This window comes from Marmota flaviventris, chromosome 15 (genome assembly GCF_047511675.1).
Source record: "Marmota flaviventris isolate mMarFla1 chromosome 15, mMarFla1.hap1, whole genome shotgun sequence".
Taxonomy (NCBI): domain Eukaryota; kingdom Metazoa; phylum Chordata; class Mammalia; order Rodentia; family Sciuridae; genus Marmota; species Marmota flaviventris.
The window spans coordinates 22,595,664-22,623,640 of record NC_092512.1 but is presented as its reverse complement, the minus strand read 5'-3'; the positions used below and the strand labels follow the sequence as shown (position 1 = coordinate 22,623,640).

Here is a 27,977-nt window from a genome sequence, read left to right as displayed (position 1 = left end):
TCTGTGTGGAAAAGTTATCTATTAAAACAAAGAATATACATTAGTACACTATCCATGTTATTCAGATATTAAAATATAGTAATAAATACTATAAAAATTATTCAAATTGTTTCATCCAAAAGAGATGACTTTCTCATTTTTCAACTAAGGCATTCATGCCTCAATGATTCCTTAGGTCATAAAGATTCCCAAGATAATGCGAGAAGTCAGACAGTAGAGACTTTAACCAAGTGACCAAGGTCAGCATCACCAGTGATGTTATATAGGTATCATGTTCCCTGCCTGATAGAATGTAATGAGACACTCCATAATGTGATTTTTTTCCTCCAAAAATCTGTAACTACAGTCTAATCATGAAAAAATATCCAACAAATAGTTCTCAAAATTGCCCAGATAATGAAAAATTGTGGCAGGCCAGAAGGGGGCTAAAGAGACATGACAACTAGATGCAATGTAATATCCTAGGCTGGATCCTGGAAAGGCAAAGGACATTAATAGAAAAACTGGTGAAATCTGAATATAAATCTGGAGTTTAATATACTACAGTTATATAAGAAGATAATTCACTATGTCCAACATAATTCCAAAACAGTTTATTAAAAAAAACAAACCCTTTACTAAACTGATGGCTCCAGACACACTTGTGAAGGTTATCTAGCAGTCATGGATAAATTTTCTTGGCATTAACACTATAACCAATAAGACAATAACCAAGCTGGGTTTCCATAAATACTTCAAATATCAAATGCAACATCAGGCAGAAAAGTCCTAGATGAAGTCACAGAATCATAAAGAACATGACAGTCATGGATTTAGCTAGATTGCAAATAGCTTGAAATCCTTTACTAGCCAAATGCAACTTAACGAATTAAACCCAAATTCCTCTGAGGCTCTGAATGGTATAGTCCCTTGTTTCTCATTATTTATTCAGATAGACTGGCAGCCTCTGAAAGTTCCCAAACCATGTCAAGCTCACTTCTATGTCCTAGCTTTGTACTTGGTCTTCCTCTTCTTAACACAGCTTACTCTTTCTTTTTCTTCAGGTGTCAGCTGACTGTACCTCCTTCCTATTCAGGGACTCTTTCAACACCCTGTTTAAGGTAAGAGCACCACACTGCTCTTGTTTATCTCTTCTACAGTACTTAGAACAGCTTCTAATTACTTTGATCAGTTTAATGTCTCTCTCCTCACCTGTTCATAAGGTTGCCCCTCAATATACTGGCAGAGTACCTCAGTTGGCACTTGTTAAATATCAGTTAAATGAATGAATGAATTCAATAACTTGCAAAAACTATCCTTGAGACAGGGTACAACTGTCTAAGGAGTCCCATCTCAGGAACAGACCATTGTGTTTGAAGAGTGGAATAAATCTTTTTCACTTCTACTTCTATTGGTATATTTAGCTTTGTTCTTTGGGGCTTAAAAAAAAAAAGATTAATCCATTCTCTAATGAACAGCCATAAAAATATCAGTTTATATCTGTTTTATATTGATCATTCCACAATTTATATACTCCTAAAATCACCCAAACTTCTAAATTTAAAAACCTTAAGTATTTCACATTTTAGTAAAGCTGGTACTGTTGTTTAGTGTAGGAAAACCCCTGCTGGTTATCAATAGCTTACATTTATTGTATCCATCTGCTCTATAATATATACATACCATTATTACTGAACAGATGCTTTTTACAAAGTATTCAAAAGAGAGGGGATGACAAATTTAATTCTTCTAGAATGTCAGATATTAAAGCTATTTGATAAACTCTTAAAACATGAGGGAACACTAAGTCTTTTTTTTTTTTTTTTTGTCATTTCGCCCCAACCCATCTCTAGTTTTATCTTCTCATTCTTATTCCTAATTATCCTTCTGTTGTTTTTGATTTTATATGATAACATCTCTGCTGGAGGATCAAGAATGACTCAACTACCTTGAGTCTAAATTTCAGTTTCAAGTGATCAAAATTCTGCCAGGTACAGTGGCACACACCTGTAATCCCAGCAAATGAGGAATCTGAAGTAGGAGAATCACAAGTTGGAGGGCTGCCCCAGCAACTTAACAAGGCCCTGAGCAACTTAATGAGAACCTGTTTCAAAATAAAAAACAGAAAAGGCTGAGGATATAGCTCAGTGGTTAAAGTACCCTTGGGTTCCATTCCCACTACAAAAAAGAAAAAAAAAGTTCAGTCTTCTAGAACCTGACCCTATTATTTCAGCCCATTCTCCAAACCAAGTCTCTGTACCAATTGACAAATTCTGTGCATTTATTAATTTTGTTCCTAAATCTATTCTTTATATGAATTTATTTCCTGAATCAACTACAACGCTACAACTTAAAATACAACCCCTACTTTCCAAAAATAAGTTCCAAGCTCTCAGTAAGCAAACTTTGTGATACTCAAATCTTTCCCTATTTCTGATAACTTTTCTCCTTTGTCTCATTGGGGAAAATAAAGAGGCAATTGATTATCACTCCTATATATTCCTTTTACTACCAACAGCAAATCAAAAGAAAATCATTGTCAGGCACTGTGGTGCATGCCTACAATCCCAGCAACTTGGGAGGCTGAGGCAGAAGGACCCATACTAGCCAGATCCTGTCTCAAAATAAAAAATAAAAAGGGCTGGGGTATGTAGCTCAGGGGTGAAGTGTAGCTGGGTTCAATCTCCAATACCAAAACAACAACAATGACAACAAAAAAAAAGACTATTACTATTACATTTTTAAGTGCCTTTAACCAGGTACAACAGGATATGGAAGCTTTAAGCTAAAATCCTAACAATTTATAATAGGGTACTCAAATATCAAAATGGTGAAAATTAATGGGAACATAAATAAAAGTACAACACATTTTACATATAAATTTTCAGAATTACACTAAATGATTATTCCTATTATGCTAATGACAACTGTACCTTAAAATATTAAATCTTCCCTGTCTTCCCTTTACTAGTTGAAATAAATATTTATTTTTCTAAGCCAAAACATTCACTAAATACATAACAGAGATACTATTAAATACCTGTGAAAGACAATTTCTATAGTAAGAAAATTACTGAAAGGAAATTCTATTGATTTTGTTGACAAAAAATTTCATTCATCTACATTAGGCTAACTTAAGTTTAAAGATTTCAAGTTCAAAGGCAAAGTGAGGCAATTTATCAAGCAAATTAAATTCTGTGATTAGTATAATTCATTCATTATGGGTGAAGTAGTTAAAAAATCTTTTCATGAATTTTCGAAGATGTTCATCAAAACCACTTAATACCAGCTGAAGAGAAACTGATAGCAGCAGTACATTCTCAAAACATGAAATATATATTTTAAATGCACATATTTATATCAAACAAAATTAATTGAATTATACCAATCATCCTTACAGTACTCCTCTACCATATGAAGTGTAATTATGATCCAAGCAAAAACTAAAAAGGAGCAATGTCAGATGAACCTGATACTCCACTGCTATGCTTTCAAGCTTTTAATTTTATGTTTAACAGGTTTTCTTGCTCTAAGGTTCTCCTAGCTGTTGAACTTGCACTTCCTCCAATTTTGGCTTGACCAGAGTCTTTCTTTTAAAAGATCTCTTCGCAAAGAAAAAAATTATGGTCTGAATCGCAAAGATGACAAGAAACCTTAGCAATTTAAATAGACAAGCCTTGAAATAATATTGTGATCAAAGTATCAAGCAGCCTAATAAAATCCAGGTGGCTCAGGCTTATCATATATGGTACTCATTACCACAATTGCACTATTTAATCTACTTCCTGGTGTCAAAAAAACTTTCTGTTATTAATTCCCCCAGTTATAGATCTGCTTAAGTTACCATGTTTGCTAATAAGACAACTCTTTGTTTAAAAAAAAAATTAAAAAGAAGGAGTGGGACTCATTTTAAATGTTTTAGAACTAAAGCTATCCTTGCTAAAACCACAAACCCCACAGTGGCTTTGTACTATTAACCATCTATACATAGAGTTACATTAATTTCTAAGGAGGTACCAGATGATTCATGGTTAACACATTTTTGTAAGGGTTTACATGTTTTATCAAAAAAGCAACCATGTACACACAATAAGAACTGTTTTACAAATTTTTACAATTCAATTAAGAGACACATCTGCCAACAAAAGTACACAGGTTAGATTCTGCCAGTTAATGCCTCTTACTCATATAAAACTTCATCACTGACATGTCCCCTGTTGGTTATAACTTTTCAAATTTTGAAGTAATTTTCCCATCGATAGATCCCATCTTTTTTTTAAAGTAGTCGAATGTTCTCAGCAAATGTTTTACAGCATAATACGTTCCCAAAAGATTCTAGTTAAGCAAAGTAAAAATGCTGTAATTATTAAATCTACTACATTTGTCAAAAATTGGAACAGCAAAAAGATTATACTGAAAAAAATCAAGAAAAAAAATAACAAAGGGAAGCTTGATTAGTTTTTCCTGCTAGATTTACCTTTCTCAACCACGGTACCATGACATACAAAAAGTAAATTGTGAGAGCTGTTCATAGTGTACACTTCCATTTTACAGATAGCTAGTTGTACTGGTTACAAAGGAAAGTAACTAACTGCTCAATGTTCCATGAGTGGCACCCAGTGTTCACATAGATTCCTTACAGCTAACGGATCCATTTCCTTTCCTTGCTCTTCTCTCAGAGTCATTCTGTTTGCCCAGATGGCAGAAACAGCAGATTGGGAGCATTGCACAACACACCACTTAACCATACTGTGTACTCAGTAAAGAAGGAAATTCACATGACAGGCTTTATCAGTATTGTCTGTTTAAATCATCTGCAAAACAACGTATTCTAGAAAGTCTTCCTGTATCATCAGTCAGGCACTGATTTCCTCAAGCAAAGTAAACCATCCATTCAAACTATTATTTGTAATTGCATTCAATGGCATTTAATAAGAACATATTTTCCCTTCCCTCCCTTACTCAGCCTAGTCTATACTTTCAATTAATCTCTCCATATCATGTACCAAATAATAGAGGCTATACTGATTCTCAGCAATTTAAGTGGGTTTAGAATGCCTGATCCGGCTGTATATATTCAACTATCAATAATTTTCTGATGACCTAAAATTTAGAACTGCCCTTATGTTTACTGAATATCTTGTGTGTGTGTGTGTGTGTACGTACACATACACACACACACACACACACACACAGGAAATTTTCTGAAATCCAGTGTTAAATTCAATAATCATTTGATTCTAGCTGTGCTGATAGCAAATGATAACACCAAGAAATAATATTTTAAATAAATACATTATGCCTACAAAGTCACAACTATAGGCATCTATACCACAATGTTCTGACAAAAATATAATTATGCAACCTTCCTAAAACTGTGTATTACATTTTAGATAGCCATGCTATAGGGCCTCTGGTTCTGAATGAGCCACTAATTTAACTTTAGGCTTCTCTTGGCCTCAGTTTTCTATTTGCTACAAGAATTACAGAAATTCTTATTGTGATCCATGTTGCAAATGTGAAAACTGAGGCTGAAGAGAACTAAGATTACAACTGGTGGTAAATCAGAACTTTAGTCAGAACTCGGCCTACATTTCTTTTTATGCCTTTTAGGAAAATTTGCCAGATTTTTAAAATTTTCTCAACCAAGAGCTACAATGTTATACACATATATACATTGTTTCCATAATTGGTTACTAGTTTTTTTTTTTTTTTAATTTAGGCTTCCTATAAGAGGAGACAATCTTCCAAAAAGAAAAAGAAAATTTTTATTTAAAAATATGGATTCTGGTAAAACATCAGCAGAACAGTCTCACTATTAGTCACATCAAATATTTCCTAAAGGACCAGAGAAGAAACCCAAATATTCCTAACAGTGATCTTAACAGTTCATGCAGTGTCTGTACTGTCCTATTCCTCATTTTTATCACCGGAAAAAAGGACAACTAACCATTAAGGAATAATGCCACTATTATTCATACAACCCCTCAACTTCTTCTAATACTGACTTTTTTTTTGGGGGGGGGGAGTGCTAGAAACTGAACCCAGAGTTTCACACATGCAAGGCATGTGCTCTACCACTGAGCTACATCCCCAGCCCCTAAAACTGAATCTTTTTAATGTTTTATGTCACCTGTGTTTTCAGCATGGAGGTAGGGGGGTGGTGGTGAAGGAGAAGTTAAAATTTAAAATTGTAAGGAGAAATAATTTATCTAACCAGGGGTCTTAGTCATAGATTTTTACACTGTCTGAATATACTTAAAGCAATGGAAGCTGCTACCAAGTGAAAATGAATAAAAAATATAGTTTTCATATGAAAACAAAAAACAGACAAATTTATAAATTTTCAAAACCAAAACTACAAAACAAATATACCAAGAATAATTCGAATTTCAATCTTGAAGACATATAGATCTGTAGGTATGCATTTACAACCTTAACTCATTCTCTAACTACATAAATATATTTTAGACACCTTCATTTGCATAACAACTTAATTTTCATTTGTTATTTGATTCACTAATATAGTGCACCATCAATTCGCCCATGTTTCAAATCAAGTACACTACTTAAAACACCTAAAGTTATTTAAATAACAAGCATTTTTAAGAATAGCCATAAAAAGAGATACAGGTAAGCAAAAGCCAGTGAAAGAGCTTGGTACTTAATTTCATTTCAAATATGGGTTTAATGAATAAACAATAAAGAAAAAGCCTAGCACAGTAGTGAGGCATGCCTATATTCCCAACTACTCAAAACACTGAAGCAGAAGACTGCAAGTTTTAAGGCCAGCCTGGGAAACATGACAAGACTCCCATCTTAAAGAAAGTCTGAAAGATGGAGCTCAGTTGGTAGAGCTCCCTGGGTTCAATCTCCAAAACTGAAAGACAGGGGCGGGGGGCACAAAAGAGAAGTTAAAGTCAGAGCAGAGGAGCCTGGAAACTACAAAGGCTGAGGAAAATTGACATAAGATTACTGCTGCTACTGTTACTACATTGCTGAGACTATCAGGCCAAAAGTCCAAAGAGTTCCACTTAGAGTTGTGCTGCCAGAATCCAACTGCCATGGATACTGGCACACAAATATGTCTCTGCAAGGTCATCACCTATCTAATTCTATAAAACAGAAGCAAGATAAAATTATTTCTGCAAAGATGACTGAAATACTTTTATGATCCTCTCATCAATCAAGTAGGGAAGAAGGTTTGTCCATATACTAAAACATGAGGTCTGCAGGCTAGATATTAGAGGGGGAGAAAAATGTGCATAAGAAGGAGGAGATATGAAGTTGCATTATAAATTTACACTGTTATATTGTTTCTAAAGCTATGAAAACTTCAATTAGAGAAAAACAAATATAAATCAAACAGAACACTTCACTGGCATGACTAAGATATCACTTTGGAAATGTAGCATTCGCATTAAAAACATCTAATCTAATTATGAATCCATAAGTTTTTAAAACTTGCAGATTAGGTAGTATATTTAGTTGAAGGAGTGAAATTGGGCGGCACTTCTGGGAAAATAGGAAGCGAGCCTGAACTTGTTCATTAGGAAAATTTGGGGGAAAAACAGAAATGATTTTTGGTTACATACTATAACTGTGGTTTTCTAATATTTTAATTAGTGTTAAATAATTCATTTTTAATAGTCATTACATTACCTTGAAGTTTAATAGTAAACTCAAATATCTTTACCTAAAGTTATTGTAGGTCAAAAGTAAGATAGTTTTTATTCAATTAAAATTTAAACCACTGGGAACAGTAATTTAAGGATTACATTTTTAGACTTGGGAAACTTAGGAATTTTAAATACTATTTAAGTACTGTATCCACCTGTAATTTTCAAATCTTACAGTATTACTTTAAGTCTGCACAAAATTTGAACAGGTTTTACTTGGCTTCTTTCCAAACCATAGCACTTACACTTTGGGGACCAAGGGAGAGAATAGTGTAAAGCACTTTAATTTCTTTAAGCAGAAAAACCTTTTACCTTGACCACATTTTCAATAGTGTATCCTTCCATTCACAGGAATTTCTCAACTCATTAAAACAAAACAATAAAAGGAACAACTAAATTTTAAAACATGAAATAAATGCAAAAACATTTTTGAGACTTTTTAAACGAATTTAGACTTTACTCCTATTCTTTTTATTTAAAATCTTGAAATATCTAAACTAAATGAATAAAAAAAGACATAAATATATTAGAACTAAAGCTTCATATGTGGATTTTGCTTCTCATATTCCAATCACTTTTATGAACACAAAACTAGATATTTAAGTTGAAATTTCAACTCACAAACTGAAGGATTTCGGCATGATCAAAATAATTTAACCAAATAGTAATCTAAGTTTACTGCCCTGAATGAACCAGTAAATCATTAAATGTGAATGGTTTAATATTTTCAAAATACCACCATAAGTAACAACAAAAAGATCAGTACCAGGGGAGTACAACTCAGTAGATTCTCTCTAATATCTGCCTATGTGGTTTCTAAAGTGAAGTATTTACTAAATATCTAAAATTTATTAGTCATTTTATTAAATGTTTTAAATAAAGCTTACTACACTATGGATCCCAAGTTTCAATAAAGACACTAACATTATTCAGGAGTCCTTTCATTTATCAAAAGAGCACTATACAACTCTCTCTACCTAGATGCTAGAGTAGCAGCAATATTTAAAAAATATTATCAAAGAATATAATTATGTCTGAACAATAAAGATGATAAATCAAATGTACATATTAATTTGTTCTTTATTTCTAGGGATGCTTGTGCTACTTATAAAAGTCCAGAAAAGTGAATAATTAAAATAAACTTGCAAGACATAACTTAAAATTGCAACTGACATTCATTTACAAAAACCAAATTTTACTTCTCCTGTGAAGGTATAACAAAAAAGGAGTTCATAGCTGATGTGTGTTTCCATCATTTTTTTCCTATCTTAATTCTGCCTCACAAATTTTTATTTACACACTTGTCTCTCTCACTTAAAATCTTTCAAGGCAGTAACCAGAATTTGGAATCTTTGTAACTTTTCCACTATCCACTCAATATAATTTGCTGGATAAACACAAAACTGAATTATGGTAGGCTTAAATTTTTTTCTGAGATATTTGAAACATTTTATCCTCCCTTCACTGAATGCCTGAGGTCACTAAGTAAAAATGTTCCTATTCTTCAGTAAGTTCAAAGAAATACCCTGAAACTGTCTGTATATAATTTCTAATATTTCTACCAAGAACAGCTCTTTTTAAAAAGTGCAACAAAACAGACAGGGTCTTTGTTTGTTTGTTTTTAACAGATCGCAATGATCACTGGCTAATCATACAAATGGGAATAAGAAAGTTAACATTACATCTTTCCACAAAATGTCCCCATCTGTCCAAAAAGTATGGAAAGCTTTCTCTGTCCTGACTCAACTCTTCCCTGAATTCAAAAGCAATATAAAGTCAAAATACTACTCATCAGCTAAGTTTCAAGCAATTTTACCCTGGATGTGGACTTTGTGCAAATTAAGAACAAAAAGAAAGGAAAGAGATACCTGAAGTAGCAGGTAATTAAGCATAGATTTTTCTCCCCAACATAAATATGGCTTACTTATGTAGAATACAGCAAATAATAAAACTACACAAACTTACTCTCCAAACTCAGTTATACAAAAATAATATTTATGTTGTTGGGGCTGGGGTTGTGGCTCAACAGTAGATGCTCACCTAACATATGCGAGGCCCTGGGTCCGATCCTCAGCACCACATAAAAATAAATAAATAAAATAAAGGCATTGTGTCCAACTACAACTAAAAAATAATATTTATGTATGGAAAACAACTCTGAATACATCTTATTTCAATTCATATTTGCCAAAGCATATTTTAGACCCGTTTTAAGATTCTACAGTGCTGCTTTCCTTTTGAAAGCTTAATGATAACAATATAATGTGCAGAACAGTTTACACTAGTATTTCTTACTCTAACACCAAACTTAATAAAAAATAAAACAATTTCTCCTACTGAAAATTTACCCCAAAAAATAAAAATTGTGTGTGTATGTATCACTTCAATGTGTTATCAATTAAACATGCTGCAAACATCAATACTAAGTTAGGCATCATTTCATTCCCCCAGCTGCATTTCAGTAGCATAATAGCATTCATGCTTCTTCTTGAAGGTCTACTTTGAGGGCCAAGGATCATCCTTTAGGACTAACTTAAAGCATCCAAAATTAAAAAGAGAAAAGTGTTCACTCCAAATATATTGCATAAGATTTGGCTCTTATGGAGAAAAAAAAAAAAAAGCTTCTTATATCACCTGCCATATTAAATTGATTCAATCTGCTAACAAACAAGACAGTGAGTTATTGAATCTGTGTTTAATTCAGTGCACTTTATAACATATTTAAAGAATTCAGTTGTATAAAACAGTATCTGAATCTTATCAGATGAAAATATTTTTCCCTTTTAGCAAGCTTCGGGTTGCATGTCTGAGAAAACAAATTAGTATCCAGTTCTCCTAAGCTTGATAATAGTGCCCCCTAATGGGAATTTTAATATGAGTTTTTCTGCTCATTTTTTAAAAGCATATATTCTCTAACATGAGTAAATTATCTCAATTTCAACTAGAAAGGAAATTATGTAGCATAAAAGTTTACCAGGATTTAAACCACTCAAATTTCAGAATTACTACATTTTACAAACCACAAGTTGTGAATTAATAAAGAGAAAAACAAGAAACTTCATACCCCAACATTTTTCTAGGTTTTGAATCAATTTATACAACATAATCCAGTCAGCACTATACAGGTAACCCTATAAGGAAATTATCTTTCTCACTGTTTTTGGTACTCTGTAAGTGAGCAATGTGCTAAATGAATTACAGAGTTAGACCACAGCAGTTCAGAAGTTATTCAGTACCACGATTCCTGACTGAAGGAAGTGATGAGATCCTCACTCAAATATTGTGCTCATACCAGTACCTTTCCATAACACCTAGTCACAATTTTCCAACTATGAATTTAATGCCTTCTTCCCTATTATCTATAGATGGTTCCCCTAAATATTAAAATTCAATAATGTAGCTTTATAAGAAAAATATACTAAAATTAAAGCAAAAACCAACTATTCTGATACTTCCCATGTTTGCCAGTGAAGCAAACACCCAATAACACAGTATTTTCCTTTCAGTGTTCACAATATAGTCTAGATTCAGTATATATATATTCAAAAAGCAATATATAGAAGAAATAAAAATACACAAAAAAGCATCTATTTATAATGGAAAGAAAGAACTGCCTTATCCTTTAACAGACAAGAGAGGGAGAATATAAAGATATGTATTAATCATAGGTGGTCAAACTTCAAGAATCACAAAGCTTGTGATTTGGCTTGGGATCCAAAGGATCACTGTCAGAACTACTCAACTGTTCCACATGCCACTGCAGGAGAAATACAGGCACAGAAAATAAAATAATGTGCACTGTTCCAATAAAACTTTATTTACAAAAGCAGGCCCACAGATCAGTTTGTCGACCCAATTTAAAATATTTGCTAACATTTCATTTGCATCACAGATTTAAAATCTCCTCTTTACAATAAAGCACCAAAACAAAAGGGGGAAAAAAATAAAACCTCATACCCCAGTGGTGTGGGGGGGAGACTAAGCAACTATATAATTACTAAAATTCTAAAACATTCCCCTAAATAAATACTGATTTAAAGGGTATAAAATAATGGAAAAGCAAAGGGCAAAATGGTAGGCCTTTTTCAGGATATAAAATAATCAAACTGTAGGCCTATTCTAAAATACATTTTTATAATAAAATGTTTGTTTCATCTATATTTGATTTTTTAAAAATCCAGTCATTGCATTCTAATGCACATTAAGAGAATAAACGGCTTAGGTGAGAGAACCTAAAATCTAAGCCTTTTGCCAAAGGCTATGAAGAAATACAGGGAACTATACAACATTTTCCACATGTACAGGACAGATGGAAAATCCCAGTTCCTAAAGGTAAAATCATGAAAAGCAAATTTACTTGTTTTGCACAAAAAGTGGATTTCAGATACAGACTCATGCTGCCCTACATGCAATATTTCTCTAAAAGTCTAAGAGCAACATACTATAGTGGAAAAATCATAGGATTTAGACCAGGCAGTCACAGGGTTTCAATCCATACTCTACTGATTCTTACAATGATTTTGGACAAGTTATTTATATCACTAAATATTGGTTTCCTAATACAGAAAATGGGATTGAAAAAAACTGTGCAGAGTAACATCTTATTATAGGAAATATACCGATTGTACACAATACACACTGCATAGTTATTACCTAATGCTCTCTCCTTATCTCAGGGCTATTGAAAAAAAATTTAATGAGGTGAGTTGTTTTGTTTTTTGTTACTAGGGTACTGAACCCAGGAGCACTTAACCACTGGCCACATCTCCAACCCTTTTTATTTTTTTATTTTGAGATAAGGTCTCGCTAAGTTACTTAGGGCCTTGTTAAATTGTTCAAGCTAGCTTTTAACTTGTGATTCTCCTGCCTCAGATGAGTCACTGGAATTACAGGTGTATGCCACCATACATATGTGGCTTTAATGAGCTTCTTAAAGTATATGTTAATCAATTATCTCAAACTTATGAAAGATTAACTTCCAATGATCAATATCTAAAATAGTCAACATATTGTTGTTTATTTGCCATAACTGCACTAAACATTATTTCTCCTTCATATTCTAAACCAAGAATTTTATACCAATAATAATAAATACCTGAAAAAACTGTGTAACAGTTTTTTTTTTTAAACAGAAAACTGTGTAAGCTATTTTGGTATGGCATCCACTCCCATCAAGTAACAAAACAAGTCACTTCAAGTAAAGCTCTTATGCTTCTTTCCTGTAAACCAAGAAATTGTATCAATAATTGCTAGTCTTCCAGTCCTAAGTTAATGATTATTGAATTATAAATAAGCATCCCCAGATATATGTTGTTGGGTAGGAAAATAAGAGATATCCTAATACCACCAGAATGGACTGCACAGGAATCTCAACCTTAATTGCACAGGAGGTATAAACATACAGTAATTCAGATCTAAGTATGGCCATTTGGGGGAAAAAAAACATAAAAGATGTATTCTACACAACCATATTAAAAATCAAGTACTCAAAAACAAAAATAATCTTAGTTTTTAGAAGTATTATTCAAGTGAAAACTGATTTGCACACAAATTACAATATCAAGGGTACTATAACCTTAGCAAAAATATACTTGAGGCATTATGAAGATGTTAAGTCAAATGAAATAAATAATATTTTATCAATTAAGTTACAAAAAAAATGAAGAGGAAATTAAGAAAACAAGCCAATTTATAGTAGCATCATAAACACAATATTTACAAATACACTTAACCAAAACAGCAAAGACTTGCCAATACTAGTCAAAGCAACCTACATATCCAATGCAATCCCTATCAAAATCCCAATGATATTTTTCATAGGAATAAAAAAAGACATCCTAAAATTCATATGGCATCTCAAAGAACCTTGAACAGCCCAAACAATTTCCAATAAGAACAAAACTAAAGCCCTCATACTTTCTGATTTCAAAAGTTTCATTAGAGGGCTGAAGTTGTGGCTCCATGGTAGAGTGCTTGCCTCACACATGTGAGGTACTACGGTTTGATCCTTGGCACCACATAAAATAAATAAATAAAATTAGTGTGTTCATCTACAACTAAAAAAACATATTTAAAAAAAAAGTGTCAGGGGCTGGGATTGTGGCTCCGCGGTAGTGCACTCGCCTAGCACATGCGAGGTGCTGGGTTCCTCAGCACCAGATAAAAACAAATAAATAAAGGTATTGTGTCCAACTAAAACTAAAAATAAAGTTTCCTTACTAAGTTGCAGAAATCCAAAGTGTCATGCTGGAATAAAGACAGACTATTAACCAATGCAACGCCAACAGACATTCCAAAAATAACCCCTGGCATAGGGTTGATCTTCACCCAGGGTACCAAGGCCTCTAAACTGAAAAGGACAGTCTCTTCAACAAATGGTGCCATAAAAACTGGAATACATATGCAAAAAAATGAAGTTGGACACTCCCTTGCACTACACACAAATTTTTCAATAGCAAAACCCATCATTATGTTCAACTATAATACACCAATTAAAAAATGGAAAAAATTATTCAAAATGGAAAGACCTAAACTTAAAGATTTGAAAATTAAATTCATAGAAGAAAATATGGGGAAAACTTCCTAATACTAGATTTGTCAATGGTTTCTTTAATATGACACCAAAAGCACAGCAACAAAGACAAAAACAGACAAATGCAACTAAGCCAAACTTTAAAACTGCACATCAAGGAAACAATCAACAGAATGAAAGGCAACCTGCAAAACAGGAAAAAATAGATATTGCAAACCATTACCTCATAAGAGATTGAAACCCAAAATATTAAAAGAACTCCAAATCAAGCACAAATTCAATTTTAAAATGGGCAAAGGTCTTGAACAGACATTTCTCCAAAAATTATACATGAGTCAACAACAAGTACAAGCAGGCCCTCCATACTCACGGGATCCCCATCTGTGGATTCAACCAACCTCAGATTAAAAATACTTGGAAAGAAAATTTGTTTCTGTACTGAACATATACAGACTTTTTCTTTACTATCAAAATAATACACTATTACCACTTACATTATATTAGAGTCATCTAGAGATGATTTAAAATATATAGGATGATGTGTACTAGTTATATATAAATTCTACTTATTTTACATAAAGAACTTAACATCCATGAATTGTGATATTCAAGAAAGGTCCTGGAACCAATCACCCATGAATAACCAGGAACCGTATATGAAAAGATGTTCAATATCAGTATTCACCAGCAAAATATAAATCAAAATCACAAAATTGCCTCTCACTCATTAAAATGACTACTATCAAAAAGAGGAGATAACAAATGTTTTGGAATCCACATGAATAATGGGTAGGAATGGAAAGCAGTGCAAACAAAACAGTATAAAAGTTACTCAAAAAATTAAAAAGAAAGGACTGCAGACAGCTCAATGGCAGAGTACTTGCCTAGCATATGCATGGTCCCAGGTTTAATCCTCAGCACCAGAAAAAAACAAATAAATAAAAATAAAATTACCATATGATTCAGCAATAACCTTCTGGGTATATGTCCAACAGAAGTGAAAACAGGAAAAAAAAAGAAAACAGAATCTCAGAGATATATGCTGAACACCCATGTTCACTGCAGCATTAGTCACAATAGCCAAGAAGTGAAAGCAATCTAAATGTCCATCAACAGATGAATGGATAAAGTAAATGTGGATATAAATACAACAGAATAAAACAGCCTAGGGGGGAAGAAGAGGAGGAGGAGGAGGAGGAGGAGGAGGAGGAGGAGGAGGAGGAAATCCTGTCATATGCTATACCATGAACTTTGCAGATATTATACTACATAAAATAAGCAAGTCATAAAAAGATAAATACTAAATGATTCCACTTATATGAGATATTTAAAGTGGTCAAACTCAAAGAACACTGTTTGTTAAGGGCTGAGGAAAGTAGAAAAGGGGAGTTTTAAAGAGTTTCGGTTGCATGATGTGAAACAGTTCTACAGATCTGACTAACAGCATGCACTGGGTTAACACTCATGTGGTACATACTTTAAAATTGTTAAGATGGTAAATTTTATGAATTTTTATGCCACAATTTCTTAAAAAACCAGAAAACTGTACAGAAAATGAGCCTTGAAAGAGTTCAAACAAGTGAGAAATTATTTTCAACTAGATTTTTTTTTTTAATCTTTTAGGATGTTCACCTTGACCTCTGGCAAACTTTTAACTACTATAGGCCTTTGATAACAAAGAAATTACATCTGGAGTCCAAAAATAAAATGCTTCTGAAATGTTACAAAATCTTCCTCTGAAGCAGAGGGCTGGACTCATCTTTCCTTAAACACTGTCCAAACAGAATAGAATAGATGCTGGACACACAATGATGATCCACGTCCTTCACAATGTTAGTTATTTGCCAAGCTGATTTCATAATGAGAAAGTCAACATAAGCACAGCTCCTATCCTAGTTACTGTAGTGTCCCCTTATCCATGATTTTGCTTTCTATCTCACCCTAGTTCAAACGTGGACTGAAAATACATAGTAAGTGGAAATTTTCAGAAATAAGTAGTACATGAGTTTTATTCAATTCATGATATTTTATAATATAATATGTTACTATAGTGCTGAGAAGTGTAGCTCAGAGGTAGAGTGCTTGCCACATATGCATGAGGCCCTGAGATGGGTCCCTAGCAGGACAAAAGAAAAAAAACTGCTATACCTCTTCTATTTTATTTTTAGTTATTATTGTTAATCTCTTACGTGCCTAATTTATAAATTAAACTTTGTCATTTGCATGTATGTATGTATACTATCTGCAATTTCAGACATCCACTGGGAGTCTTGGAATATACATCCTTTAAAAATGAGATGGAGATTACTATATTACAAATGAGAATCACAAACTCCAATTAAGAAAGGCAAAAGTAATCAATATTTTTATTTAAATTTCATTTCCCAGAATTTGTATAATTTTTCCAAGAAATTCAAATCAAGTGATTTAGGTTCACTTGACTTTCTCAACAATGGTTAATCAAAGTTTACACTGAGAATTGTATTAACAAGCATTTGTACAAACTGCAAAGACACAAACTTGAAATGAACATCTTTACCTTCATCAAACTCAGCATCATCCTCTGTGTGCTGGGGGAAAGGAAAGCAGTTGGTAATTTCAAGCCGATCTTCTACAACTAGGCCCAAAAGCACTCCTTGAACAACCTCAGTTCCTTGTCCTTCTTCTTGATAATGTTTTATTATCTTTAATACTACCTAAAAGAAAATACAGAAGGGAATTTAAAAACCATCCCTAGTTTACATTTCTTTTTTTTCCCTCTTAAAAAAAATCTAAAATTATTCTACTGTGTTTGCAAAGCCACAAAACTACATACATAACAGGACTAAACAAATGTCTTAGCATTTCTTTAACCTTACATAAGTAATAAAGCTCATATAAAGTTCCTAGATACTTAATTATATTAATGAGGTCACTAAGCTTGTTAAAATCAAAGTAAACAGAGATGATAGAACACAAGGGCTTAATGTAGATCTTCAGACAAATTCTAGAACTGATTCCTAAAGAGCTGGTTTCTACATATACAGAAGGTACTAGTAATGACTAGAATCCAGCATGGTTTCACAAAGAAGCCAGATCAAAATAACCTTATTTTCTTTTATAAAGAATATAAAGTTGAAAATTAATATATATTAAAACAAGTTATTGCAATTCATAAAAAGACATCATTCTTTCACTCTTTCCAACATCAGTAAACTGTTATCAGTTCTTTACAATGACCAAAGAAAAAAATTACCAATAACAGTACCCAGCTGAGAAGGGAAAAAAGCACAGGTTTGATTATCTAAATATAACAATGTGAGTAAGAGAACCCAGAAAGGGATAATGGTAAAAGAGAAAGCTTAAAGCCCTGTGATGAGGACGAAGTTCAAATCTCTCTAAGCAAAAGACACTCACAAACCATCTTCCAAACAGCGGTGGGTTATCAAGGTACTAGGTTTATTCTCCCTTTGAAAAACAAACCTAAAGACCACTGTGTTAGTTTCAAGAAAAAATATTTCAAATTTAAGAATAAATTTTCTCAGCATTCAAGATTGTCCAAAATAAAGTCTTCAGGAAAGAGGCAATTACCAAAAAGAACTGATGCAACTCTAATATTCATGATCTTGCCATTTTATAATCTGATGAAATAAAACAATCAGGGAAAAAAAAACATGTTTATCAAAACTAAGGTTGCTCATTCATGTTGACATTTTATAGTCTTCCTATTTTCCTATATACATATTAAGCTCTGGAATCTTTAATTCAAAAAATAAGGTAGTAAAAATGTTGGGACTAGTGTCATTTAGATGTGAAGTACAAAAGAAATTCCTACTTAGAAGTAATTAATTAACATATATATGTATATTTTTTTTAGTCTACAGATAGCCAGGAATTTGTTTTTGACTGTTTGTTTTTAGTGCTGGGATTTAACCTCAAAATCACATCTTCGAGCCTTTTTACCTTTTATTTTGAGATAGGATCTCACTAAGTTGCTTTGCTAAGCCTGGCCTCAAACTTGTGATGCTCCTGTCTCAGCCTTCTAAGTCACTGGGATTACAGATAAGCACCACCATGTCTGGCAAATGTGTATATTTTTAAATAACATACATTAGTGGTATCTATAAGTGAAACAGAATCCATGTTCTGCTCATTGTCTCCACTTTTAAAAATGTTTTCATAAAAATGAAGGATGTTTTACTTAACATCATATCTTCAAACCTAAAACAGGTACTGACACAGGAAAGATATTCAAAATATATTTTACTCAAGGAATAAATGATAAAAATTTATTGATCATTTATGATATGTCAAGCACTCCACTAAGTGTCTTACATGCAATGAATGACTCATTTAATCCTCACAACCATCCTATGAAGTCAGTTATTTTCCCATTTTGTATAAGGAAAAGAGATAATTTGACACACAATTATTAAATCCAAGAAGTGAGATTTAACTTCTGACTCCCAGGAATTTTTAGTTACCTTCACAATTGCTATTAACTTCAACTGCTTCAAACATGTTTATAACAAAGTTGAAACACATAAGATGCAGTGTCAACAGCTCTGTAAAGTCCTTGTAACCAGGGCTGCAGAAGGGATTCATGCATGGAATAGGAAAAGCTCAGTGTAGGACTAGTGGCCAAGAGGGAATTGTGCTCATGGTCATACTGCTGTGCCCTGGTCACTGAAAGTAAAATAGCATCAAAAACAGACTGCCAGTATTTCCAAAATAAAATGCAGTCTTTAATCTTTAGCAACAAATGCTATCCTCACAAGTCACAAGACAGCAATGTTCTCCTACAAAAATCCTGTTCTCAGGCTCACCCGTCTCATTTCCTCTCCCTCCAACGAACCATATGCCTCTGTCCATAAACAGTGTTGATGCATTTTTAAAATTCATCTTATTTATTGATGTCATGCTCCCTGCTCTTACTTTTAAAAGTGGATACAGTGAAAGAGTAATAGTTCTCCAAAACAAAAACATACTCCCATGATATATTTTGTTTAGTGTCACAAATGATCCTACACACTCAGGAGCTCGCCATCACTTGATTCTCCACTTAACAAAATAACCTGAAAAGCTTTTTTAGATAAATAAAAAAGAGAGCCTCATTCTGTATACATATTAGAGACATCTGGGGACCTTTATAATTAACCCACTCCTGGAACTCAGGGTTAATTATTTGAGTTGGGTTCTTATATTGTGTTTTGGGGATTTTATTTATTTCTGTTTTGTTTTTAGATTCTCCAATTCTAACTTCCTACATCATTCTAACTTTAATGAACTAGTATGGCGCAGCCTTCCTTTGTTTTTATTATGTTTTATTGTAACACCTCAGGGGATCTCAAGGCACACTACTGATTAAACTACAAGTTTTCGTTCCTCTGTTTTAAGAGTCTTCATTGATAAAAGTGAGAACATTGAGAAATACAGAACAAGAGTGAACATTTTTAAAAGCAATAAATATCAACCATAATAAGGAAATTCAGCCCTAACTGGAACATTCTCTACAGTACAGAAATGAGAAGGAAGGTAATAACCAGCAATCCATATTAGAAGCATACCAAGTCTTCTTGTACCACAGAAAGTCTTAGGTTTTATGGCCTGATCCAACAGTTAAGACTCATGAACTAGCACTGATGAGGTTTCTTTACCCTATAAATCAATGGGTAAATGAGGATTCTTCAATAAATTATGCTTCAAGAGACAGAAGTAAACTGGCCAGTAGAAACCTTAAGTACTAAATCCTACATTTTCTGAAACTTTGTCACATTCTGGATCCGAATGCTTAAAACTATTTGATTTGCCCTGCATAGTAAGTATGGATTTCTGAATAGTCAGTTGTCTCTAGAACTATCTAAAAGATTTGTGAGGTTTGCATGCTCAAATTGGGCCAAGAATCCCAACCTGCAAGATAGTAAACAGATGTCTTGTTGGCTGAAACTGCCCTAAAGGGAACTTTTTTCTACTATTGTTTATTATTCAGTATAGACTATTTGAAAAAGCAGACCATTACGTAATCTCTAATGAACACAATACTACTGTTTAAAATATGAAAGAAAGAAAACTGTTTCAAAGTCTAAAAGCAACAAAGGATTTCCTTTTGTGTGTGTGTGTGTGTGTGTGTGTGTGTGTGGTGCTGGGGATAGAACCCAGGGCCTCATGCATGGTGAGGCAAGTACTCTACCAACTGAGGTATATCCCCAGGCCAAAGATTTAAATTCTAAGAAATATTCTCAATAATCCAGGATAAAATATAAATGTCAATCTAAAATATCCAAATAAATTAATTACACAAGAACTCAAATAAAACTAAAATTTGAAGAACTAAGAAGGGTAAGTAAAATCTTTTATCCTTCCTAAATGGAAGATTTCGCAAAATCTCTAAGACCTCCCTATAGAAATCAAAACCTTTCACTATCATAATAAACAATTGAACTGTCACCAAAATACAGATTTTGCTGCTTGATAACTATAATAACTTCTCGCAAATATGATGTCACTAATAAACAGTAACTACAGAAAGAGTTCGAAACTTTTGGCACAGAATCACAAGGCTTCTGTTCAACTTCCTTCCAACCACTATAAATCAGGGGTTCCCACAACCATCTGGCTGGATTTAACAATCTGCTCCAACAGCTCACCAAACTCAGGTAAACAAGCTGCTTAACATTTCTTGGTTTATTATAAAGGGCTTTATAAAGGATATAGATGAACATGAACAGTAAGATGAAGAAATGCAAAGGACAAGGTATATGAATCCAGTCTCTGGACCTGGCTCCTCCAAGTATTCGGAAACCAAAGGCTCATCAAACATTATTCAAGAATTTTTACAGACCTTAACGGATTTAATCTCTAGCCCACCTACCCTCCCAGAGGTCAGTGAGACTCAAAACTTCTAATCCTCTAATCACTTGGTCTTTCTGGTGCCAGGTGCATTCTAAGTCACCCCAGTAAAATAGACTGAAGGGGCGCAAAAGACACTCCTTATCACTCAAGAAATTCTAAAGACTTTAGCTCTGTGACAGGTACCAACAAATATTATACCACAGTCCCTAAAAATTAAAAATCATTATGGATCCCAAGGAACTTTTATATCAATAATTAAATTCAAACGGAATTGTAGCCCTAGCAACTCGGGAGGCTGAGGCAGGAGCATCACAAGTTCAAAGCCAGCCTAAGCAACTTATTGAGGACCTACGCTACTTACTTAGTGAGACCCTGTCTCAAATTATAAAATAAAAAGGGGAAGGGAGATGGCTCAGTAGTTAAGTACCCCTAGGTTCAATGCAATACCGCACCCCCCCCCGCAAAAAAAAGAAACTCAAACTGAAAAATGTTCAAAATAGTTCTTAAAAATAAAAACAAACATATTACATACTAATACACTACATTTTAATGAAAATAACTATTTTTCAAAACAAAAATAATCAGGATTCAAAACTGAGTTCAAAGTTTCATAAAAATTAAATTTAAAAAATTAATCAGAAGAATCCCAATGTTTTATAGTTTTGTATGTTTTTTTAATGTATGGCTTAATAGAAAACAGGTATCATTTGTTTTTGCATTTCATCTTTTTGATGTCACAAATCACAGATCATCTGGAAACCTCCATTAAACACTGGAAAAAGAATGAAAGTAAAATTGGCAAAAAATGCTTATATATTATTATTAAAATAGTCTGAACATTGGAAATTCTTTAAGATAATGTCCAAAATGCCCACACTTTAAGAACTTCTATTCTTGGACTAGACAGAGGAGAGGGAAGGAAGAGGAGGCGGCACTGGGATAGGAATGATAGTAGAATGAATCGGACATTATTATACTATGTGCATATATGATTATATAACCTGTGTAACTCCACATCATATACAACTAGACGAATGAGAAGTTATACTCCCTTTACAAATGACGTGTCAAAATGCATTTACTGTCATGTATAACTAATTAGAATAAAAAAATATTAAATTTTTAAAAAATTGCAAAGTATCACCTTAACACTTTTATTTGGTTACATGTTGACATGATACTATTTTGGTTATATAGGATTAAATAAACTACATTATTCAAATTAAAAAAAAAAAAGAACTTCTAAAATGACAATAAAGAAAACTGATGTGATTACAGTTGTGAAAAGTACTAGGAAGAAAAGAAAGGAGAGAATGTAATGAGGAGGGACAGAGAAGTAGCCTTAACTAGGGGATCCAGAAAAAGACCTCTTAGTCATGAAACCCCAAAAGAGAACAAGCAGTCAGCACTATGAAGAGCTGGATGCAGAGATTACTTAACAACTATGAATTTTAAATTGTTTAAATAAAATTTAATATTTACTTTTCATAAAGTACACAACTTGTTATTTTCTGGAAACAAAAAGACCTAGAGATGGATAAGGACTGGGACAAGGATGGCACTCTTTCATGTTTTTCTAAAAGCACCAGTAGATAATAATAAAACTAATCTGTTGGCAGAAGCAGTCATATCTTAAAATAACATTATAAATTCATAATTATCAATTTCATATAATTTTATTAGTGAGTTATGAAACAATATATTCATGAAATCTTTTCAAGAAAAATTTAGTATGGCTTTTAATTAGCAATATTTCTAAGACTGGTGTCAAGGTTAATCTTTCCCTGCTAAACACACCTATGAAGATAACATCTAACATTCTTCTAAAAGATAATAACTCTGGTAAGGTTCAGAAGTAAAAAGGAAACTATTTTAAAATGAATCTGAGAATTTCAGGCCTAGTAATATGCCAGTGTGAAGTACCTCAAACCTACTCTACCCCTACCATACATGTAGAAATGTTGGATAAACTGTGTTTTAAAAGTTTAAATACATAGCCAAGCTAGAAAAGGAAATACAATCAGAAGATGTAAACCCTGCAAGTTAAATGCAGCAATGTCCAAAGGCAAGTCCACATACAATCCACAAGAGCCAAGGAATGAGTTGTACCCCAATCTCTGCGCCTGGGCCCAATGAGTCTTGAATTCGTCTTGAGTAAGGGGAAACTGAAATCTTTTCAAAAAGGTTCAAGAACTAACACCTTTCTCAAAAGCTTGAACTCTATAAAAACTGTTGGTGAGAAGGTAGAAAACAGCAATTGTACAGTATCTTATAGTTAAATATAAACTTATCACATGAGACAAACACCTCCTCCTAAGAATCTGCCCAAGAGAAATAAAAATATATACCCACATAAAGCCATGTTTACAAATGTTCCTAACAGCATTACTCACAGTAGCCTAAAACCAGAAGCAACCCAAAAGTTCACCAAATGCAGAACTATAAACAAATTTTGGCTTATCCATTCTAGAGAATACTACTTAGCAAAAAAAGGGGTCAAACAAAATGTTATGTACTATATGATCTCATTATAAGGAATTCTAGAAAAGGCAAAACAGGGCTGGGGTTGTGGCTCGGTGGCAGAGAGCTTGCCTCTCACATGTGAGGCACTGGGTTCAAATCCTCAGCACCACGTAAAAATAAATAAACAAAATAAAGATATTGTGTCCATGTATAACTAAAAAATATTAAAAAAAAAAAAAGAAAAGGCAAAACAATAGTGACAGAAAGTGGATATAAGTGGTTGCCTAGGGCTAAGATGAGAAGAAAGATACTGAATGCAGAAGGGTACTGTGGTGGCAGTTACACAGCTATTTACAATCACCTACGTTCATCAAACTGTACATTTGTATGTATTACTTTAACTTAAAAATGAAGCCTTTAAAAAGTCTGAAATAATTCAAATATGCACCCACTCCCAATTTTACTCTGAGTTCAAAGATCCCTAAAATGCTATAAGGTCCAAGAATTTAAGTTAAGAATCACTACTATATCCCTACATTATGTATAATACATACATACACACATATACATATGTATACACACTCAAGTTTATAAGACTAGGTAATCAAGAATATATTAAATTATATTAGGATACCTAAAAACAGTATTTTAATGCTTAATGAAACTAATAATCAGCTTCTAGAAAAACCTGCTGCTGATGTAAAACTTGTTTATCAAAGAAATTGGATATTCAAGTATTCACTTTCTCCCACCAAAAAAAAATGCTTTAAAATAAGTTCAAAATACCCATTAACTCTACATCAAAAAGTTTATTTCTCAAAGAGTCAAAGCCCTAAAAAGAAATTCACACTTAAAGGTCATGGGTGAGCTTAAAGATATCTATGAATTTCTTAAAATCATCAGCATTATTTTGTGTCTATGTATTTAAAGGCATTTTTCTGAAGACAGAAACAAAGTTCCCTGGCATTCCTCAAATGTCCAGAGATCCTTAACACTAAAAAGTTACAAAATTTAAAAACCAGCAATAAAAATCTGTTGTTTGTTCATGTGAACAAATATCTTCTTCAACACCTGTTAACTCTGAATTCAAATCTCTTATTGCTGTGGTTGCTCTTCAATTCCACTGCAGATGTTAATGAACATATATCTCCAAATTATCACATAATCTGTAACTGTACATACCACCAATGTAAAAGAGATAACTCTTAGTAGTAGCAGTCAGTTTTCAACAAGCCAAGAGAACTGTTCAGAAGAAGCATATAATGTGCCAATTCAAAACAACACAGCAATTCAACTTTGTATGAAATTATTTATATTAAACCTCCATTAGGAAAAGCAGCAGGTTTGCTATTGTCTCTGTAATAGACATAAAAAAGATCTGTTGAAAAACCAACTAAAATAATTAGACTTGAGTTAAAACTGTCAAAGCTATACTGTTATTTTTAATCTGCTTTTATAAAACTGAACTCATTGTGAATGTTGCTGGGTACAACCTGTGTGGCATAGCTATAGCAAACAAAGCACTGAACTACTTGTTCATCTTTTTAGATAGTTCACAGATTTTTTAAAAAGGCTCAAATTGAGATGCTAAAACTAAAATTAAGTAAATCTAGTGGTATTTAGTGACCACACTACTACTTTAGTCAGTTTTGTGTGTTTTGTTTTGCTTTATTTTTGGCAGTAGTACAGGGGACTGAACACAGGAGCATTCTAACGTTGCCCTTTTCTTTTTTTATTTAGTAACAGGATCTGGCCAAGTTTACCAAGACTCACCTTGAATTTAGGATCCTCCTGCCTTAACATCCCAAACTGTTGAGATTGCAGACAAGTACCACCCCTGGCTCATGAAACTACTTATTTTTTATATGGTTCTATAAATATTATTACACTAGTTACAGGAAGAAGCTATTACTAAAACAGTGTATAAAAATCATTTATAATAATGCTTCCAAGCTATCAGTAAATAAGCTATTTTCCCCCAGTCCATCACAGACCAATACTTCAGTTAATTTTGTTTTAAATCATTTATTAGAAAAGTAAAAATTTTTAAAGAAACAGTGTGCAACGGTCACACTAGGCTATTACAGCAGTATGAAACTGCTATGAAAGCTTCTAATGACTCAATTTCAATCCTATGCTTATCTTGCAGACCAGCATTCACAAACCATAACCCACACACTGAATACCACAAAACCTGCAACATTAGTAAGTAAATAATTCTTTCTTATCTTAATTTATGTCACAAATATGAAGTTTCTCAAATACACCATTATCAATAGACAGGAACATCAAATTGTTTTTACTACCAAGCTCATGTTTTTCTCTCTGACCTTTATTTGGGGGGAGGGTGCGGGAGGGTAACTGATTACTGAACCCAGGGATGCTCTACACTGAGCTATACCCACAGCCCTTTCGTATTTTTTTTAGACAGTCTCATTAAGTTGCACCCAGGCTGGCCCAGAACTTGAGATCCTCCTGCCACAGCCTCCTGAAGAACTAAGATTAATATTTCTGCATTTCTATGAGATGACAGGCATACTCCTCTCCACAGGGTAAGACCATTACTTCCTTAGCTCTAATACTATTTTTTTAATAATTTTTAAATTGGTGATGGACCTTCACTTTATTTATTAATTTATTTTTATGTGGTACTGAGAATCGAGCCCAGTGCCTCACACATACTAGGCAAGTGCTCTACCACTAAACCACAACCCTAGCCCAGCTCTAATACTATTTTAAATTTTTAATTTATAAGGAGTAAAAACAATTTTATTTCTGCAGCAGAGCATCCCTTTGAATTATCAGCTAAGACAAAGAGTAAAATATTCATCCAGGAAGTAGCCCAGCTGAAAGCCTAGCATTCAAGCCTCTAAGCACTATCCTCCCTTTGTTGTCTAGTACACAGTAATTCTAGAAATTCTTATTTATTTGTGAAAATAATGTTTGAGTACAAGAAAAATCTTTAGCTAAAAGCTTAAAAATGAAATCTTCTTACTATCTATACAACTGTGCCCTCTGGTCCATAAATACAGTAAAAACTAGTAGCAAAGTTAAGAAACTGGATACCAGAATACAAAATAAAGCCTGAGTGACAGCTCTGTGGCTTAAGAATACCTTATCTATCCTAGCCTCACCTCCTTCCTATAGAATAAAGCAGACAATATCTATCTCTTAGCACTGTTGCAGATTAAAACCTAATAAACCCAAAGTACCTTGCATACAATGCCTAAGTCTTCAGTAAATATTAACTACCACCATAATAACTGCTATTATTACAACAAACAGTGCACCTATTCTCATTCACTATCCATTCATTTGCCCATCCAATAAATATTTTAAAAGTGACTAAAATATGCCAAGTACATTCAGGATACTGACATGTGGGGTACTAACTGGAATGTTTACTATCCATTCCTCAGAGATTTTCAGCCTATTAAAATGTAAATTATAACATTAAAAATCAAACACCTTGGGCTGGGGTTGTAGCTCTGTGGTAGAGTGCTCACCTGGCACGTGGTTCAATCCTCGGCACCAAATCAAAATTTAAAAATATTTTTTAAAAAATTTTTTTTTTAAAGCAATCACCTATCCTGGAATGGTGGTGCACCCCTGTAATCCCAGCAACTTGGGAGGCTGAAGCAGGAAGATTGTGAGTTTAAAGCCAGCCTCAGCAAAAGCCAGGCACTAAGCAACTCAGTGAGACCCTGTCTCTAAATACAAAATAGGGCTGGAGATGTGGCTCAGTGGTGTAGTGCCTGAGTTCAAACCCTGGTACAACGCCCTCTCCCCCTGCCTCCGAAAAAAGGGGGAAAAAAAAAAAGTCAATCACCTAACACAAAATTATCCTAGAGTTATCTCTCATAACAATCTTATAAAGACTAATACCAGAAAGTGTCAGAACAAGACTTTTTAAATCTGCATTAAAAAAAAAGTCAAGAAGAGAATTAAACTGGATGGGCTATATATAGCTCAGTGGCAGAGCACTTGCCTAGCATGTGTGATGAGGCAGTGGTTTGATCCTTAGCACCACATAAAAATAAACAAAATAATTAAATTTAAAAAATGATAAAGAATACAATTAAACTGATTTACTCAAAATATTCTATATGGATGTGTACATAATTTCCCTTTAAAAGATCATTATCTCAAAAGAAAGGGCAAGGTCCATTCCAAGATCCTCTTTTTATTTCTTTTTGAAATAAAAATCAAAGCCCAAACTGCACCAGTTGCTGGCTAGTTGAAGAAGGGGTCAGACAGGATACACAATTCATAGTTGGTTTTACTCCAGTTTTATAGCTTCTGGGAGGTAAGACCCATAGCATGAATTTCTCACATCAATCATTGTCAGAGAATAGCTATTACTATAGAAAAATTTTATTCTCAAAGAAAATGTAATACCACAAAATCTCCCCTTAGCATATTCTGTAAAGTCAATATCTAGACTTTCATTTAATTCTGGCTTCTTTTTTTTGACTGATCTGTGAACTTGGCAG

The 27,977-nt window shown here is 33.3% G+C and overlaps 1 protein-coding gene across 1 annotated transcript in view; it reads right to left on the bottom strand.

Moving 5' to 3' along the window:
• Nucleotides 1–27,977, bottom strand: part of Eif3h (eukaryotic translation initiation factor 3 subunit H) — a 91,537-nt gene that overhangs the window by 54,696 nt on the left and 8,864 nt on the right. The window contains exon 2 of the mRNA XM_027949761.2: nucleotides 16,730–16,886. Coding sequence (XP_027805562.1) covers nucleotides 16,730–16,886 — 157 coding nt within the window. The remainder of the gene's footprint in view (nucleotides 1–16,729; nucleotides 16,887–27,977) is intronic.